This window comes from Gigantopelta aegis, chromosome 7 (genome assembly GCF_016097555.1).
Source record: "Gigantopelta aegis isolate Gae_Host chromosome 7, Gae_host_genome, whole genome shotgun sequence".
NCBI lineage: Eukaryota > Metazoa > Mollusca > Gastropoda > Neomphalida > Peltospiridae > Gigantopelta > Gigantopelta aegis.
In genome coordinates this window covers 14162636-14182415 of record NC_054705.1, presented here as the reverse complement: position 1 = coordinate 14182415, position 19780 = coordinate 14162636, and the positions used below count along the sequence as shown (strand labels likewise).

Genomic DNA, 19780 nt, shown 5'->3' with positions numbered 1-19780 from the left:
TACTTTACATTTTTTATTATTAAAACATAAAACAGTTGGTGGTTCTTTTAATTAATATTTACCACTTTATAAAAAGAAACCTGTTATTTTTTTCTAAAAGTAACTCTTCAACTTCATAATAAGTAAAATGGGATTTAAAGCTAAAATAAATAAAATAAAAATAAAAATTAAATTAAATTAAAAAATATATAAATAAAATACATAGACAGACATATATAAATAAAATATATAGACATATATATATATATATATACAGGTAAGTAGGTAGACAGGTAGACAGACCGAAAGGTAGGTCAGTAAGTATGTAAATAAGTAACTAAGAACTAAATAAGTAAATAAAAAGTACAGTATGTATTGTATAACGACACCACTAGAGCACATTGATTTATTAATCATCGGCTAATAAGTTAATGAGTAAGTAAAACCAGAGTAAAAAAGGAAAAATATCTGATCATAGATTTTTTTTTTTTTACACAATACTGAAATATTGTAAAATAAAAATATTTTATTGCTTTTGGGGGGTTTGCTGTGGGTGGGTGGAGGGTTTCTCGTTCTGTTTGGTTTTACATTGTTTTCTCTTTCCTTTTTTTTTTTTAGTTTTGGTTTTGGTACGGTAGGGGTTTTTTTCTGTTAGAGCTTAAGGTTTTTATTTAAATTACAAATCTCACGGTCAACAAGTTGACTTCACTATTATACACTTTGTATCTTTATACTTTATTTTCTATCATAGCCAATCAGGTCACAGAGTTCGTCCAAATTACGGGAATTTTCGCGTTTGTTGTAGTTTCCATGGTGATCTCGACTGTGCAAAATAGACCCCTTTATTACAGTTAATACCCCGGGAACTATTGGCCAAACTTTTCTTCTTCTTCTTTTATTTTGCTTTCTTTACATTTGACTGGTAGTACGCTTTATTGGGATACATCCAGTGGCAACAAAAGATGGACCTCGGACGAGAGACAAAAATTTATAAAAAGCGACAGTGCCCCTTTAATGAAGCATATAATTCTTTGTGAGCCTCGCATACCATATGTCTTTAAAAGTATTATTCTGTATTCTGATAGAAACAGAAAAGGGAAGGAATGTTCGTTTAAAATATGAATGGCATCCCGCTCAGGTAATATTTTATTTCAATGTTTTGTTTTTTGTTTAACGACACCACTAGAGCACATTGATTTATTAATCATCGGCTATTGAATGTCAAACATTGGGTAATTTTGACCAAGTCTAAAAGAGGAAACCCGCTACATTTTTCCCTTAGTAGCAAGGGATCTTTTATATGCAACAGCAACTCTGACATACGAGAGTTAAAGTTTGTTTTGTTTAACGACACCACTAGAGCATATTGATTTATTAATCATCAGCTATTGAATGTCAAACATTGGGTACTTTTGACCAAGTCTAAAAGAGGAAACCCGCTACATTTTTCCCTTAGTAGCAAGGGATCTTTTATATGCACCATCAATGCGCTCTAGTGGTGTTGTTAAACAAAAGAAACGTTTTTAATTTGTATGATCGTTGTTCATTGTACCGTTGTGATCGCCAGAAGCTGAAGGCTACATAGGGGCGGATCCAAGATTTTAGTTGGTAGTTGGGGTGGAGAAGGAGGCACCAAAAGTTAGTTTTCTGTACATGAATAATATAAATTGCGGTTCATCTCTCACCCGTCCCCAACAATATATACCTTTCAATTCATTCATCTATCTGACAGACATGAAAACAAAATACGATTCTCTCTCTCTCTCTCTCTCTCTCTCTCTCGAAAAAAGTAGTCCATGAAGTGGCGATAGCGGGTTTTCTCTCTCAATATGTGTGGTCCTTAACCATGTCTGACGCCATATAACAGTAAATAAAATGTGTTGAGTGCGTCGTTAAAAACATGTCCTTCCTTTGGATGAGTCTCTCTCTCTCTCTCTCTCTCTCTCTCTCTCTCTCTCTCTCTCTCTCTCTCTCTCTCTCTCTCTCTCTCTCTCTCTCTCTCTCTCTCTCTCTCTCTCTCACTGACTCTATTTTTCTATCTCTTATCTGTCTAAGAAGAAATAAAAACGACTGGATGATGTCTGTCTCAGCTTTACAATACGACGACAATGAAGCTTTAAGCGACAAAAAAACCCTACCAAAACATGCACTGTATGTCATAAAGCTGTAGGCTTTATATTTGAAACTCCAGCGCTCATGGGATGCTGATTTTCGGCCTGTCAAATGAATAGGGAGGCAGAAATCTTTTCAACTCTATTAAATAGCACCAAACAAACGTCGCACGCTGTTCCCGTGTCCGATTTAACATTGGAACGACCCCCGTAAACGGTCTTGCACTCTGCGTGACAATTTTGAGGACCTGAGAGTTTAAACCGATCACGTGAAGCGGAACTAATTGACTTTAGGGCTTTTGGTTGCGAGTTTTTCTTGCGGATGACATTTTCTATGTAAAGGCATTTTTACATTGCCTCACGGGGAACAAATGTCACTGCGCATCCACAATGCGCTTTATGGAGTAGACCGGCCCGCGTGTATGCTTCGCTTGCGTTACACTAATACAGTATTGTTAGAAGCGTAACAAAAAGATGAATTGCAGTGTCACTCACCTATCTTCATTATCATGAATACATATAAAAAATATATAAAGACTTATTGTTAGCGAATATGAAATTAAAAAAAAAAAGCTTTCATTTTCAGACAGAATATCCAGTCATCCAAAACAAAATATAGGTTTCTTCGTTGTAACTATGACTGAAATGTAAATATAGTAAAGTGAAGGGTGGTGTTACGACGGTGATCAAGTATAGTTCGTGTACCGGCTAGTCCTGAAGATAATGACCCCGTCAAAACTTCGCTAGTCACAATCGAGACCCCCTCCTGCACAGTTATAGTCTGCACACGCGCCCTGCCACGCGAAGTTTAAAACTGCACATAAACAAATACAATTAAAATAATCCATTTTAAAGCATGAACATGATACTCACACGCATGCGTACACACACACGAACACACACACACACACACAGACACACATACACAAACAAACACAGACACACACAAACAAAGAAACACACAAAGAAACACATACAAACACTTGCACAAAGAAACACACACACACACACACACAAACACACACACACACAAACACACACAAACACAAACACACACACACAAACACACACACACACTCAAACACACACACACACATACACACACACACACACATACACACACTCAAACACACACACACACACACAGACACACACAAACACACACACACACACACACAACAAACACACACACACACACAAACACACACATACACACAAATACGCACACACACGCACACACACAAACACACACCCACACAAACACACGCACACACACACACACACACACACACACACACACACACACACACTCAAACACACACACACATACACACACACTCGGAGCTGGAGCAAATCCTTTAATTCGGGTAAACACGAGAGAGATATTCAGACAAAATGAGCTGGTATGAAACCTTTTCACCATATACATTATATTTCCATCATTCTACTGACAATATTCGGCCCACCACACACACACACACACACACACACACCTACTGATCTTCAACACCGTGACGGGGTTCGATCCTAGACCAACCATGCATCAAGCTAGCGCTTTACCACTGGGCTACGTCCTGCCCACCCCATGTAAAAATACCTATGTAGCTGTTCGGTGGTAACCGGTCTCGGTGGCGTCGTGGTTGGGCCATCGGTCTACAGGCTGGTAGGTACTGGGTTCAGATCCCAGTCGAGGCATGGGATTTTTAATCCAGATACCGACTCCAAACCCTGAGTGAGTGTTCCGCAAGGCTCAGTGGGTAGGTGTAAACCACTTGCACCGACCAGTGATCCATAACTGGTTCAACAAAGGCCATGGTTTGTGCTATCCTGCCTGTGGGAAGCGCAAATAAAAGATCCCTTGCTGCTAATCGGAAGAGTAGCCCATGTAGTGGCGTCAGCGGGTTTCCTCTCAAAATCTGTGTGGTCCTTAACCATATGTCTGACGCCATATAACCGTAAATAAAATGTGTTGAGTGCGTCGTTAAATAAAACATTTCTTTCTTTCTTTTTCTGTTCGGTGGTAATGCTAAAGTGAATAAATATTGTTATCTAGATTTCGGCATTTTCGTTTTAATTCAGGCAAACATCAGCCTGCCCCTACAAAAATGGGAGCCCGTACGCCTGGGCTGCGTTCAACCAGACCGAAGGGGGGGGGGGGGGGGTGTGAGGGGGACGTCCACTAGACTGGTTTATGCGCTTCAAAGGTAATAAACAAATGACCACGTTGAGAATCAATCAAATAGTTCGCGAACGTTAGCGAAGCGTTTGCTGGCCGAACTTGGGGCTGACGTCGCCTAGAGAGTTATAATACATGCAAAATAAAAGTCATTTTATTTCATTTCAACTTATTTTCGTGCATATATCCAATTGAGGTTCAAGTACGCTGTCCTGGGCACACACCTCAGCTATCTGGTTTAGTTGTTAATTGTGAGTGGTTATTGAGAGAGAAGAGAGTTCTAGTGGCCTTACACCTACCCATTGAATGGATAAAACTCGCTCTGGGTGGGAGTCAGTATCGGGCTGCGAACCCTGTACCTACCACCCTGTAGTCCGATGGTTCGCAAAACAAAATTCAGTAGTCTGATTTTTATGAAAGGGATAAAACTCTGGTATACGTCAAATGTTTGTAATTTACTGCTGGGTGAAGCGTTAATTCCTATTTAACGAGGTAACGTGATACTCTCACTGAACACGATGGGTGGTCTTCGAGATACGTTTTTAAATTTCATTTCACACGTTAGTGGGTGAAATTGCTCCCCATATAATTATCATAATTTATTCTGCCATATTGTAGACAGGGCTGCGTTCAGCCAGACCGAGCGGAAAAACGTCCGTCAGACTGGTTTATGCGCTTCACGGTATACCAAATGGCCACGTTGGGAACCAAACAAATAGTCCGCGAATGTTTACGAAACGTTTGCTGGCTGAACTTGGGCCTGGTATTTGTGTTACTTTGCGCTGTTCTAAGGGGGACCGATCTAAGGGGGACCCCACTAAATTTGTGCGACAGTGATATATATATATATATATATATATATATATATATATATATATCTTATATATATATATATTCATTTTACTTTGGAGAATCCGAGGAATACTTCCGGGAACGTTTGTGGCCTTCGACCACATGGCCTTCGTCTGGTAGATAAATACGATTTTCAATATGATAACAGATTTACAGTTTATTTACAATACTGATAGTTATCTTCTCTGTCATCGTAGTTGTGAAATATGGTCCCAAATAATGACAAAGACAATCATTGCTTTCACAGGCTGATTATGTTTCAACTACCAGGACAGCACATATCACGGCGTTTGAGCGTAAGACAGAGCGAGAGAGATAGAGAGGAGAGAGAAAGAAAGTGTGTGTGTGTGAGAGAGAGAGAGAGAGAGAGAGAGAGAGAGAGAGAGAGAGAGAGAGAGAGAGAGAGAGAGAGAGAGAGAGAGAGAGAGAGAGAGAGAGAGAGAGAGAGCTTGAACTTGTAAACCCAACAGTCTAACCACTACACTACACCTTCGAGGCGGGTCGCTACTGTGATATCCAGAGTATATCTGATACATACGATTATTTCTGACATGTTTTAAACAAACCACTCAGCGGAACAGTACACCTGTCTCGAACTTCCGAGTTACCGCTCGGCTGATTCCGCATTGATAGATATAATCTTCGGAACAAAGACAAGAAGATGTCATCTGAAATGACTAGCAGGTTTCTCTTACAAGATCACAAATATTAGAAACCAACAATGTCAGCTGGGGTTTAGTTTTTTTAATGTAAATAAAGAGTTGCAGATTTTTGTTGCCGGTATAGTTGTCATGCTATTTAAAGTGATCAGTTTGACGTGTGTGCGGATTAGCTGGAATGAATGAACAAACTTACTGGGATAAGTTAAAACTCTAGAACGTTGTCGGCTGTAAAAAAAAAGAAAAAAAAAAGAAGAAAAAGCTTCGAGGTAAGAAAAACAAATGCGTTCACTACTGCTTTTCGCCATTACGGTATACGCATTGTGTGTGTGTGTGCGTGTGTGTATGTGTATGCGTGCGTGTGTGTGTGTGTGCGTTCGCGCGTGTCTATGAGTGTATGTAAGTAATGTATTAGGTAGGTAGGTAAGTAGGCGTGGGTAGGTGGGTATGTATATATGTAGGTAGTTTGGTAGGTAGGTAGGTAGATGTGTATGTATAAATGTATGTTTCTCGGTGGATCCATTCATCTGATGGGGGGGGGGGGGGGGGGTCTTGTTGTAACCAGCGTACCACAGCTGGTCAGAGACCAGGGTGTGTGGTTTCCTGTCCTATTTGGAGGGAGAAGTCCCAACTCCCTCTAATTTTGAGAGGGAGGCGTTTTTTTTTTGTGAACCGGCCTCGGTGGTGTCGTGGTTAAGCTATCGGTCATAATGATGATAGGTACTGGGGTCGCAGCCCGATACCGGCTACCACCCAGACACGAAGTCTTGGAAGAAACCCGCTACATTTTATCAATTAGCATTAGGTATCTTTTATGTGTTTACAAATAGAATATACCAGAGACTGGTTGGGACGTGAAAAAGCACAATCAGAGAATGGGTCTACTGGGAGGTACGATCCCTACGACGCAGGCACCTAAGGCGAGCGCTCTTCTGCTTTTTTTTAAATTAAAATATTCTCATATAATCTAACTGGAAACATTCCTTTATTGATGTGCCCTAGTTCTTGTTTTATTGTTTTACCGGCCTCGGTGGTGTCGTGGTTAAGCCATCGGACGTAAGGCTGGTAGGTACTGGGTTCGCAGCTCGGTACCGGCTCCCACCCAGAGCGAGTTTTAACGACTTAGTGGGTAAGTGTAAGACCACTACACCCTCTTCTCCTAACAACTAGCCCACTGTTCTAGACAAACAGCCCAGGTAGCTGATGTGTGTGTACCCAGGACAGCGTGCTTGAACCTTGACTGGATATAAGCACGAAAATAACTTGAAATGAAATGAAATGAAATGTTTTTGTAGTCGTTGTTGGTGATAATTATGATATAAAACAAATTACAGGAAACTAATTTCTATTAAACAAGTTTTATGTTACAATTTCTACATATTTATTTGCATCTTGATTTTACAGATTTACACACATGGCCCATAATTAATGCGGTCTGTTGTCATACAGCTGTCAGGCGGTGTAAATATAATTTACTATCCATAATAAAATTGTAATAAAGGACAGTCATTTTGGCTACTTTTAAAAAAATGAAAAATTTCGAATATTTGAGGGTTTGGGGAAGGGGAATGTTTTGTTTTTTGTTTTATTTTGTTTGTTTTTGTTTTTGTTTTTCTTGTTTGTTTGTTTCATTTTGTACTAGTATTATTAATAGAATAAACAGTTAGCATCAACAAAATATCAATAAGAAGTAATTCTTTGATCGAATCGAAATGTCAATGGCTTATAACCGGTCATTTAGTTATAGGACACAAATATGGTACACACCGTACAAATAAAGCACTGCGCCGCTGTAAATTATTTATTTACTTTTCATGCTGTGTTGATGTTGGAAAAGGCGGAAACACATCTATACATATATGACTTCTTAATGATCTATTAGGGTAATTTAAAGGTTAAAGATACAGCTGGTGATGTCCTCTGTACCTGAAAACTATTCTCATTATTTATCGTTTTCCCTATGATCCACCCGTTCTTATGGATATAGCCTACGTGAAAACGTGTTAGTTTCTTCGAATCGTGATCACTGAAAGGTCGATGTTTCAGTATTTTTATTTTAACTAAAGTTAACTTAAGTCCTGGGCATACAACTCAGCTTTCAGGACTGTCTATCCAAACTGTCTTTACAGGATATTTTCTAGTGGGTTAGGCGCAGATCCAGGGGTTTATGAAAGGGGAGGCGCCGGACAAGGTAAGAGGTGTTTGAACATTTATTTTTCTCGTCGGCGAAAAAAAAGGGAGCCCACCCCGCCCCCGGATCCGCGCCTGGTGGTCAATGAGAAAGAAATCGGTGTAGCATTGAGCCATTATAACACAACTCTAGGGAGGAGCTGGTACCGGGATGCGAACCCAGTATCTATCGGATGGCTTAACCACTGTACCATCAAGGCCCTTCTTTTTTTCAAACAGTCGAGCACCATTGTGTCGAATTTGTTTAAGTCGAATTATTGAAGTGTCGAAGCTATTAGCTGGTACCGGCTGAAAAGATATTAGTTCACCATGTTTGTTGTTATAGTTATGTATTTATTTCTGTTTTGTTTGTGTTTGTATGAAGCTTGTTTGGATTTTTTTTCTGGTTTTTGGCTCATGGTTTCTATTTATTTTTCCGATTTGGTCTTTGTTTGCCCTTAGTTTATTTCTTTTATATATATATATATATATATATATATATATATATATATATATATATATATATATATATATATATATATATATATATATATATTTTTTTTTTTTTTTTTTTTTTTTTTTTTTTTTTTTTTTTTTTTTTTTCGTTTGTTTGTTTTTTTGTGGGGTTTTTTTTATTGTTGTTGTTGTCGTTTTGTTGTTTTAAAACAACAAACCAAACAAGAATAACTATAAATACAACTGATTATTATACCAAATATTCTATTTGCAGATGAAATAAATCACGTGATAATGATCGACAGCGTCTGCAAACTGCCATCTACCAGTACTTGACAATGGGCGGGAACAAGGAAGACGGAAGCCACACCCCTAAAGAAAACCGACGCCCACTTCCGGTAATTAAAGAAGTCGACTTTGACGACGATAAAAACAATGTCGATGACATTTTCACAGTGCCCTCGGAATACGCGAATGGCCGTCGTCGTAGTAGTAGTAGCGACTCGGTGTCCGCCCTGACGCGGTTGAAGGAGACGACGGCGAGGTTGAAGCTGACGACACGACGCGCGAGCTACATCGCGTGGCAGGCGCAGTGTTTGGAGAAACCAGACTTCCCGCCCAGAGAGGAACTGGAAAAGGGCAAGCACGGGAAGTTAACTGCGGAGCGGATGAAACGAATGGACGACGCTATTGACTGGTTGAGAAATGAACTGGTGAGTAGTCTTGTTGTTATCTCAGTAAAAAAAACCCACCTTATTAAATGTACGTCGGTAGACCCATTGGGCTGTTTCTCGCTCCAGCCAGTGCACCACGACTGGTATCTCAAAGGCCGTGGTATATGGTATCCTGTCTGTCGGATGGTGCATATAAAAGATCCCTTGCTGCTAATCGAAAAGAGTAGCCCGTGAAGTGACGACAGCGGCTTTCCTCTCTCAATATCTGTGTGGTCCTTAACTATATGTCCGATGCCATATAACCGTAAATAAAATGTGTTGAGTGCGTCGTTTGATAAAACATTTCCTTTTTATTAAATGTATTTTGTGTCTAAAAATTGGTTTAAAAAATTAGAGGCAAAACCCGCAGCCACCATTTAGGGACATAGACGTACGGGCTCCTATTTTTAGGGGAGGGGGGAACAAACTATTTTTTGTCCGAACTAAACGAAAATGCCCGAATCTGGATAACAACGTTTATTTATATTAGTATTATATTACTACTAAACAGCTATATAGGGTTGCAAACGAATCGCTACGCATTTGTACATCGATTACAACTAATGTTGAGGGTAGCATGATGGAAATCCATGATAAATAAGTCTCAGGTTAGCACATTTACCCCGAATATCTTTATAATGTTTGCCCGAATTTAAGGTTTTGCTCTGGCAATAGGGGGCAGTTGGCCCCTCACCTGCCCCCTGTCTCGTACGCTTATGTTTAGGGTACTATTTTCAAATAGCAGCAAGGGATCTTTTATATTAAGACAGACAGCTAGAATTAGTTGTGTCCATTCTTTGTGAAAACCAGACTAGTCCAGTATTTCGCATGTTTTCTTTTGTTTTGAGCGGGACGTATCCCAGTGGTAAAGCGCTCGCTTGATGCGCGGTCGGTTTGGGATCGATCCCCGTCGCTGGGTCCATTTGGGCTATTTCTCGTTCCAGCCAGTGCACCACGACTGGTATATCAAAGACGGTAGTATGTCCTGTCCTGTCTGTGGGATGGTGCATATAAAAGATCCCTTGCTGTTAATCGGAAAGAGTAGCCCATGAAATGGCGACAGCGGGTTTCCTCTCTCAGTATCTGTGTGGTATATAACCATATATCTGACGCCATATAACCATAAATAAAATGGGGGGGGGGGGGGGAGGGAGACATACACATAATAAGCAAATGGAACGTTGCTGTGTTTAATTGTACGGTATCGCTATAGCACACTGAATAATTATTCGAACATTTGATAATTCTGAAACACTTCAGAGGAAACCCGCTACATTTTTCCATTAGCAGCAAGATATCTTTTTTATATGCACTTTCCCCACATGTAGGACAATACTACATACCTTGGCCTTTGATATACCATGCGTGGGGGGGGGGGGGGCACTGGTTGGAATGGGAAAACCAGGCAGAGAATGTATCCACCGAGAGGATTCGATCCTTCGACACAAGTACCAAAAGCGAACGCTCTACTGTCTGTACTATGGGAAAGTGCTTATAACTTAGTCTTTGTAGGCAGTGTCTTTTGTCAAACTCCCCCCCCCCCCCTCTCTCTCTCTCTCTCTCTCTCTGTTGAGTGCGTCGTTAAATAAAACAGCTCCCTCCTTCTCTCTCTCTCTCTCTCTCTCTCTCTCTCTCTCTCTCTCTCCAAAGTGTCGAAAGAGCCATACGTTACTAAAATACACACACACACACACACACACACACACACACACACACACACACACACACACACACACACACACACACACACACACACACACCAAAAACGCAAAACAAACTAACATGCATCGATGACCATAAACATCTTCTTCTTTTTCTTCTTTGAATTGTTCAGCAGGAGATGAAGATCCAAGACCAGACTCTAGCTCGACAGTTCCTCATAATTCGTAATGACATTCAGCAGCTCAAACTGATCAAGAGCTGCGAGGCGCATAAGGAAATGCTTGAAGACGTTCACTCGGAAATCGAGGATTTGGAATCAATGGCGGGCGTCCTTGACCTTCCCACGATATGCATCAATGACAATCCGCTGAAGCATCTCGGTATAACCCGGATGAACATAACCAGAAGACGATTCTCCATATTTTAGATTATTTATTTTTCAATCCGATTCCGTATGTTTCTGAAGGAACGAGTTTTGGAACAGTACCTCAGGCAGACGATTCAGTCTATTTGCATTACATTTGAATCTCAAGGAAATGTTTTGGAACTGAAGTTTGTTAAAGAAACGATTCAGGGCGTTTCGCGGACCATTTTGTGACGAGTTCGGGTTCGTGGGTGGGTGGGATGTGGGTGTCAAAACACCCAAAAAGACGAAAAAGAATGATCTTAAATGGAAAGAACGATTTAATATCATGCATTGACTAATGTTTTTCTGTTCTCGACTCCGACTACACCCTCCTTTTTTTCTTCTTGTTGTTGGGGTGTTGTTGTTGTTGGGGGTTCTTTTTTTTTTTTTTTTTTTTTTTTTTTGTTTGGGGGGGGGGGGGGGGGGGGTCAGGGGATTTGCGCCACAAACATATAACATGGACAAGGACTTTATTTTGACATTACAAACATATATAAATAATTATTAGATGAACCGGGAAGCTGCAGTTTTTCCATTTCGGTAGGAGAATAGTTGAGCTATATCGGTATCACACGAGCCCATGGTACACAGAACCTGCAATATCAGCCGGGTAATCATTCTCCATATGGGGTCATACAGTCACTTATATTCTGTTGTTTAGATTAAGTACAGCAATGGACTGAGTTTGTATCATTATTGTCTCAATGAAAAGGTTCCGATCATGTCTCAGTTAAACTATTCCATCCATTTCTGTTTCTTTTCACATGAATTGGTTTTTAGCAGCACGGTCCTATTAGAATGAGGGGCTTATTGGTACTGCGCTCGCTTGATGCGCGATCGATCTAGGATCGATTCCCGTCGGTGGGCCCATTGGGCTATTTCTCGTTCCAGCCAGTGCTCAACAACTGGTGTAAAAAAGGCCGTGATATGTACTGCCCTGTTTGTGGGATGGTGCATATAAAAGATACCTTGCTGCTAATCGAAAAAGTAGCCCATGAAGTGGCGACAGCGGGTTTCCTCTCTCAATATCGATGTGATCCTTAGCCATATGTCCGACGCCATATAACCGTAAATAAAATGTGTTGAGTGCGTCGTTAAATAAAACATTACCCTTCCTTCCTTCCACCTAGGTTTGACCATATGACGTATACTTCGCAAGTGATTTTGATCATTTCTCGGATACAAAACACTAAAATTAATGCTTTTGGAAAACAGAGGATATTGAAAAAATATTGAAAGAAAGTAACTGTATCGTTACATCAATATTTAATGTTTTGTAGAGAACAAGACGGAAGCCGTAAATACACATGAAAAGGTATGGAGCAGAAATCACACTGATTTGCTTCCAATAAGTTATTTATTCAGGACATCTCGGTAAAGGAAGGAAGGAAAATGTTTTATTTAACGACTCGCTCAGTACATTTTATTTACGGTTATATGGCGTCAGACATATGCTTAAGGACGACACAGATACTGAGAGAGGAAAGCCGCTGTCGCCACTTCATGGGCCTCTTTTCGATTAGCAGCAAGGGATCTTTTATAAAACCTAGGTGGTGTTTAAATCATTTCCAGATGTATATTAGTTCATTAGTTCTGTATTATTTTACTAATAGTGTACGTCCATGACTGATTATTACAATACTAATGTATACGGTGTATTGCTGTACTATAGTGTACACATCTTGCGATGTTGATTTGTCTATACCGTCGTCCAAATCATTTACGTCTATAAATAAAACATATCGAGACACTATACTGCTCATTGTGTATTGGCTGTCGAAATGAGGAATCACTATAACTATTACAAAACTGACCAATCAAAACCTGAAACAAACAAGTAATAACCGCCGTTAGCGAACACATCTAGGCGGACTATCTGTCATGGACGGAAAATTTGTCGTGAGCCAACACTCGCGCCCATGACACGCGTGTTCTACAACAGCTTGTTCTGAACGTGCACGTAAAAACCTAGCTAACTCACTCACTCACTGCGTTCAGCCAGACCGAGCAGAAAAAAAGCTGAAAACCATGGAATGAATGAATGAATGAATGAATGTTTAACGACACCCCAGCACGCGAAAAATACATCGGCTATTGGGTGTCAAACTATGGTAATGCAAATAAATAAAGTGATGATCAACATCAATATAAAAATTCAAGACTTACAAAAACAGTGTAAAGAACTGTGCAAAAACACAAATATCACAGAATTTTACGGATACTGAATTTTACTCAAAACTTCAATTTTGTGCTGTATTGGCCATTCTCAAAGAGAATGTTACACCCCTGCACCACGGTGAGGTTACAGCACACGCAGGGGTGAAAACCATGGTCGACAGCAGGGCCAGTTGAAGAAAAATCTTACTGTTTTTTGTTGAATAATAACCATGCGCTCACCGTATATAGTCAGTTTGCGTCAAAAGAAAACCGATGAATGGGCGTTTTACTTCATAATGAATAAAGTTGAAATTCATATAAAACATGTTATTAATATTTAAACCATTTAAACTCAAATAAAAAAAATTGAAAAAGAAATAAAAGTATAACTAAAAGGGTTACTTTACAAACTACCATTAAATTATACATATTAAATCTCATTTTTATATGGGGTGAAGGCAAAATGCTAGAACAGCCAAAGTATGCTGCTTGACTTGCATTATTTCTTAAGTAAAAGATAATACAGTACAAAGAGACTAAAGGTAGAACTGCGCGTGTGTTAGTAAACTAGTCTGGGAGTGGCAGTCCTCTGTGGGATGCAAGAGGGGCGACATCCCCAGTAAATGATTTCCCCGAGAGTGGCTTTTCTCCTATAGTCGAGACACTAGATAGAGATCCATGGAATCATCCACTAGTTTGCCAAATGCCCATTCGACTCTGCTTTGTGCAGAGATACGGCCCTGGTCATGTATTACTGTTTTATCATTCAGATTACCTTGGATGTTCCACCAATTGCCAAATCTGTAATGTTTTGTCACATTCGATTCAGAAAAAAAGTTAACCAATGCAGTTGGATGGTAATTTGTAAATAGATTTTTGTTTTAATTTACACTGAACCTTTATCCCCAATAAAATATTATTTGAGATGGTATGGGTTTAAAACGTAAAAAATTAATATGTTTTTTTTATATGAATGTTATCTTTATTCATTATTTTGGCGCTGGAAAATATAGAACATGTTCTATGTCTTCTGCTGCCAGACCTGTAATGTTTTGTCACATTCGATTCAGTTTTAGTGTTTCGTTTTTTACTGGTACCATACTCGTCAGGCCCTAAAATCGATGGTCGCCCAACGGACTACCTTTGTAAAATTCTTAGTCGCCCTTAGCTAATAAAGATCGCCACAGGCGACCGGGCGACTGCTAATTTTCAACCCTGCTTGTTTATGTGCTTCACTGTAAACAAAATGGGCACATCGGGAACCAGTCAAATAATTCGCGGACGTCAGCGAAACGTTCGTCGGCTGAACTTGAAGGTGACGTCGTCACTGTTTGGACAGCGATTCACGCGTATAGCCTACAACCACAACTGTTTACACTTCCAATCATCTCAGTATTCTTCTTTTCATTAAGCTCGTTATGATAATTTAGCGTGTGTTTCCTCTAATACTCTATACTAAATGTCACGATGTCTATTTATTATTCTATTTCTTACATATCCTCAAAAAAAAAAAAAAAAACCCCAGGTTTTAAGCTTTTAACATCTTTTTTTTTTTACTAAAAGTTATTTACAACCGTTGCACTTGTAGCTAACTTACGCGTCACCGACCCATGATTATCAGGTTAACTATACGTCACAGTGTAATCGATTTCCATCGTGTAGTTTTTTCATTGGATGTATGGCAGTGGTGACCTGGTCATCACCTAGGAGCAGCCAGTCGTATGTCTTGAAATTGTTGACACACGTACATCTGTAAACAACCATGTGTTATCAAAAATAACGCATGGTGTTCTCACCAACGGGTGTGTAAGAAAACCCAAAGCACAAGCCGTAGACACATCTGACGCAACAGTAGGACCGCACGCACGCGCCGCATCCAATTTATATGAGCCATAATAGTGAAAAATACGCCGTTGTGTTTAAAAACTAGGTCAGATATAGTGAAGAAACAAAATACAGCTTAACGACAAGACAAGAAAAAAAACAATATTTTTTGTTTATTAGTCTCACCTTAGCTATAAAACATACACTATTATATCATTAAAACACACAAATTTAAACTAACACTAAGCCACTTCATATGTAGTTATCATAGACTATACTGAAACAAAACCGAAACTTGACTTTTGGCATATATATATATATATATATATATATATATATATATATATATATGTGTGTGTGTGTGTGTGTGTGTGTGTGTGTGTGTATATGTATATATATATATATATATATATATATATATATATATATATATATATATATATATATACTAAAACGCAAAAGAAACGCAGGTCCTGAAAATGCGAAAGAATTGCACTTTGTAAAGCAGTATCTTTGGTGGAATTGAACCTCAACTGTGTTAAAGGACATGGCACACACCCACACCGCAGTCCCACCTGCGTGTCAATTTCATTACCTGTGTGACGTCACGAATTCTCAAAACACGTTGTTTGCACGTGCTGGATCATCCGTATCATGAATCCAGTGCAAACACACTCATTGAAATGCTTATAAAGCCTACACACCTGGATTTAATCGCATAAATTCAATTTGAGTAGTGACAGACAACAGAATCACATTTTAAAAATGCCGCGACTGACGCAACTCCAGCGAGGGATGGCCATCGGGATGTTGCAAGCCGGACAGACCCGTACTGCTGTAGCCAGACAATTGGGATGTCATGTTTCGACAATCGCACGCCTTTCTCAACGTCACCAAATCACTGGATCTGTGAACGATCGACCACGCACCGGCCGCCCGAGGGTGACAACCGCAGCCCTAGACCGGTACATCCGGGTGACCCACCTTAGGAATCGGATGCTGCCAGCAGCTAACACCGCTCACCAGGTGCGTGGTCCACGTGGTCCAGTGTCCGCCGATACCGTCCGACGCCGTCTGAGGGCAGCAGGACTCCGTAACCGCCGTCCTTATGTGGGACCAATATTGACCCCTCGGCACCGCCAACAACGTCAACAGTGGGCGCAACAACATCAAAGATGGCGACGTGGCCAGTGGCAACAAGTTCTGTTTACTGATGAGAGCCGTTACAATGTTTCCAACGCTGATGGCCGAATCCGAGTATGGCGACGTCGACATGAACGTTACTCCGACTGCTGCGTTCTGCAGGCCGACCGATGGGGCGGGGGTAGTGTGATGGTGTGGGGTGGGTTCTCATTCAACCACAGAACACAACTTCATGTGTTCAGACAACGCGTTAATGCCGCCGTGTACCAAAATGACGTCATCAACAATCACGTCGTTCCCTTCTTTGCCGCTCACCCACGTGTGCGCTTGCTGCAGCAAGACAATGCCAGGCCGCACACTGCCAGGGCAACACAGGCGTTGCTGGCTCAGCACAACATCCCAACGTTGCCGTGGCCAGCCTTATCACCGGACATGGCGCCTATCGAACACGTCTGGGATGAAATCGGACGTCGCCTTCAGGCTCGCGGACAACCTCAGAATATGCAGGCGCTGGAGGCAGCATTGGTCCATGAATGGAACTCACTCCCTCAGGCATTCTTTCAACGGCTTGTCAACTCAATGAGGAGACGTTGCACTGCCTGTTTGAATGCCCAGGGTGGTCACACGCGATACTGACTTTGACAATGCTACAGGTCGTCTCTTTCACATTTTTAACATGGACCCCCACCCTACTTTATGACATGAAACAATAGCCAAAAAGGAATTCAATCAAAAATTTCCAACACCAATGTGTGCCGAATTGGTGTAGCTCCAAAATAAATGTTGAAATCTTCATTTCGTTTTGTTTTTTTAATATTTTATATCCAATTTAATGAGAACCTGCGTTTCTTTTGCGTTTTAGTATATATATATATCTATATATATTATATATATATGCCAATTTCACATAGATACGATGCAAAGAAACATTTTTGCTGGAACCTTATCTAAACTTCAGTTTCGAGTGCCACTATCGTACTGACAACATTGCACTCAATTTCCAGATACCTTATTGCTCTCCACTGATTTTATCGAGATTTTCTGTTGAACTGAAACGTTCCGTGATAGGTTACTTCACTTTAACACCGCCATGGGATATTTCAGTTATTTTGTTTCCAACTTCTTGTCACAGAGTAAAAACATTTTCTAGAAATCATAATACTAACATCTTAATCATGCTATTATTACTATCTGAACTTCATGATTGAATGATCATATATACCCCAAAATGAAGTAAAATTCCGTAGTAGTTTCAAACATTTCACGGTCAGAAATCCCCTGACCGTGATTTGTTACAGGCGCATGTTTAGAATTTAGGCTGGCAAAAACGTCAAAAAATCTGTGAAATGGCTCACGAATGCGACCTTTTTATGGATAGACGCACGGAGGAATATAATGATTCTAATCAATAAGTTTTTTCGTATTATTTTTTATTCTACCTTTGCATATAGTCTTGTACGCGTGGTTAGCAGGTATTGTGAGAATGACCCATATATTGCTGGTTTGTGGTTAACATGCAAGTTTATTTTGAACTTGCATGTCAGAATAATTTATTTGTTCAAAGTAAAGTTTGTTTTATTTAACGACGCCACTAGAGCACATTGATTTTTTTATCTTATCATCGGTTATTGGACGTCAAACATATGGTCATTCTGACACTGGTTTTTTTCAGAGGAAACCCGCTGTCGCCACATAGGCTACTCTTTTACGACAGGCAGCAAGGGATCTTTTATTTGCGCTTCCCACAGGCAGGATAGCACAAACCATGTCCTTTGTTGAACCAGTTATGGATCACTGGTCGGTGCAAGTAGTTTACACCTACCCATTGAGCCTTGCGGAGCACTCACTCAGGGTTTGGAGCCGGTATCTGGATTAAAAATCCCATGCCTCGACTGGGATCCGAACCCAGTACCTACCAGCCTGTAGACCGATGGCCTAACCACGACGCCACCGAGGCCGGTCTTATTTGTTCAAATTTATCGCGGTAGCTATATACATGTATATATAGGCCTATTTAGCCACCTTTTCTGTCAATATACATTTTCAAAAAAAAAAGAGAGAAGAAAAACAGAAAACAAAAAACCCAGAAATCACGTCGCCGCATCAATTCTGGAACTGTGGTCTATATAAAAAGAATTTGTCTCACGGCTTGTCGCAAAAGACGACGAGTGTCATATGCTGTGCAGACGACTCTAGAACCGGAAGTTCGAATTTTGTTCTCCCTTCCGAGTCCACGACCCCTGCCTTTCCCGCAAAGTTCAAGGTCACGAGACTGCCATTGTCATACCGAACAACGCTCTTACATCCTGGCAACACCTTGTGCTTCACAGGAAGTCTTTTCTCGCTAGATTTACCTGGACTTGCTGACGTGTGGCAGACGAACAGCAGGTTCCGGGGAGTAACAAACAGAAGGTCGGAAACCAGTCTGTGGAAGAACACAGTGTCCAGCAGCGTATTCCTGTTGTTGGCTATTCTCGTGATGAGATCCGCATCGAGTTTGGGGAACCGATGTACGTCTTGACGACTCCGTCCGGTTGAGATTCTAGCGCGACCACACAGCGTAGGTTATCTCTGACGCCTCTCAACTCGCCATCTATGGATATTATCTGTATTCGATCGCACGTGTAGGTGTCGTGCTCCGCCATCTTGACCCAGGCCAACGATAACCAACCTCCGACCAGTAACACCTTTCCGTCTATTTCGTTTAAAGCCATGTCGGCGAAAACCGTTCCATCGGCAATTGTCGTACAGGCTTTCGTCGGCTCATGCCCACAGATGAGTTCATTGGACAAAAGATAGGCGAACGTGGTCGACAACGATAACTCTGGCAACGTTCCATTTTGAGTACATAGTTGTCCAAGTTCTGGCATCTTCCGTGTACGTCATGAATAACTGTTGATCAGGGATCCCTACCCCAATAACAAGATGACCTGTCCCGGTTGAACAAGGAGCTGTCCGAATCAAATTCCTGACTGTCTTCAACTCGTCTTCTTCTGCTTCTTCTTGTTCCAGTGACACACACTTAGGCTGGTGATGTCGGTTCAGTAAAAATTCAAACCCGGATGGACAAATCTGGTTTTTCTGATGCTTCGACGCTTCTTCGGACTAGCCGGACAGTACCCCGGCCGATTCTTTTCCTTCCAGGGCTATCTGTTTGTCACGTGACTCAGTAAGCACGCACTTTAGCTGGTCCTGTTTGTACCGTGCTTCTAACATACCGCCATATTTGAAAGCAGTTACCCGACACATTGCCGGGCCGAAAGGGCTGAAGACCCGTGGTTATGTTTTAAAACTGGACACGACAGAGAAGCTAAAGAGAAAAGGTGCATGCACGTGCATTTCGTGTGTTACAGATATAAACCTCACTACCTGTATAATGCTACTATCCACCTTTATGGTTTCCGAGATTTGGTCTGCGACAGCATCAGTGAACGAACATAGCTATATATATTGTTCGTACATTAAATATGGAA

The 19780-nt window shown here is 40.7% G+C and overlaps 1 protein-coding gene across 5 annotated transcripts in view; it reads left to right on the top strand.

Annotated features, from left to right (window-relative positions):
* The window catches only part of LOC121377667 (protein FAM167B-like), a 36230-nt gene extending 24105 nt beyond the window's left edge, over positions 1-12125 (top strand). For 3 of the 5 annotated variants that reach the window (XM_041505739.1, XM_041505737.1, XM_041505738.1), the window contains 2 exons: positions 8677-9115; positions 10950-12125. In XM_041505739.1, the coding sequence (XP_041361673.1) occupies positions 8741-9115; positions 10950-11204 (630 nt within the window). In that variant the 5' untranslated portion in view covers positions 8677-8740 and the 3' untranslated portion in view covers positions 11205-12125. Of the gene's footprint in view, positions 1-5866; positions 6047-8676; positions 9116-10949 lie in introns of those variants that run through there. The other 2 variants (XM_041505740.1, XM_041505741.1) reach the window with 2 other exon arrangements.
* The last annotated feature ends 7655 nt before the right edge of the window (positions 12126-19780 follow it).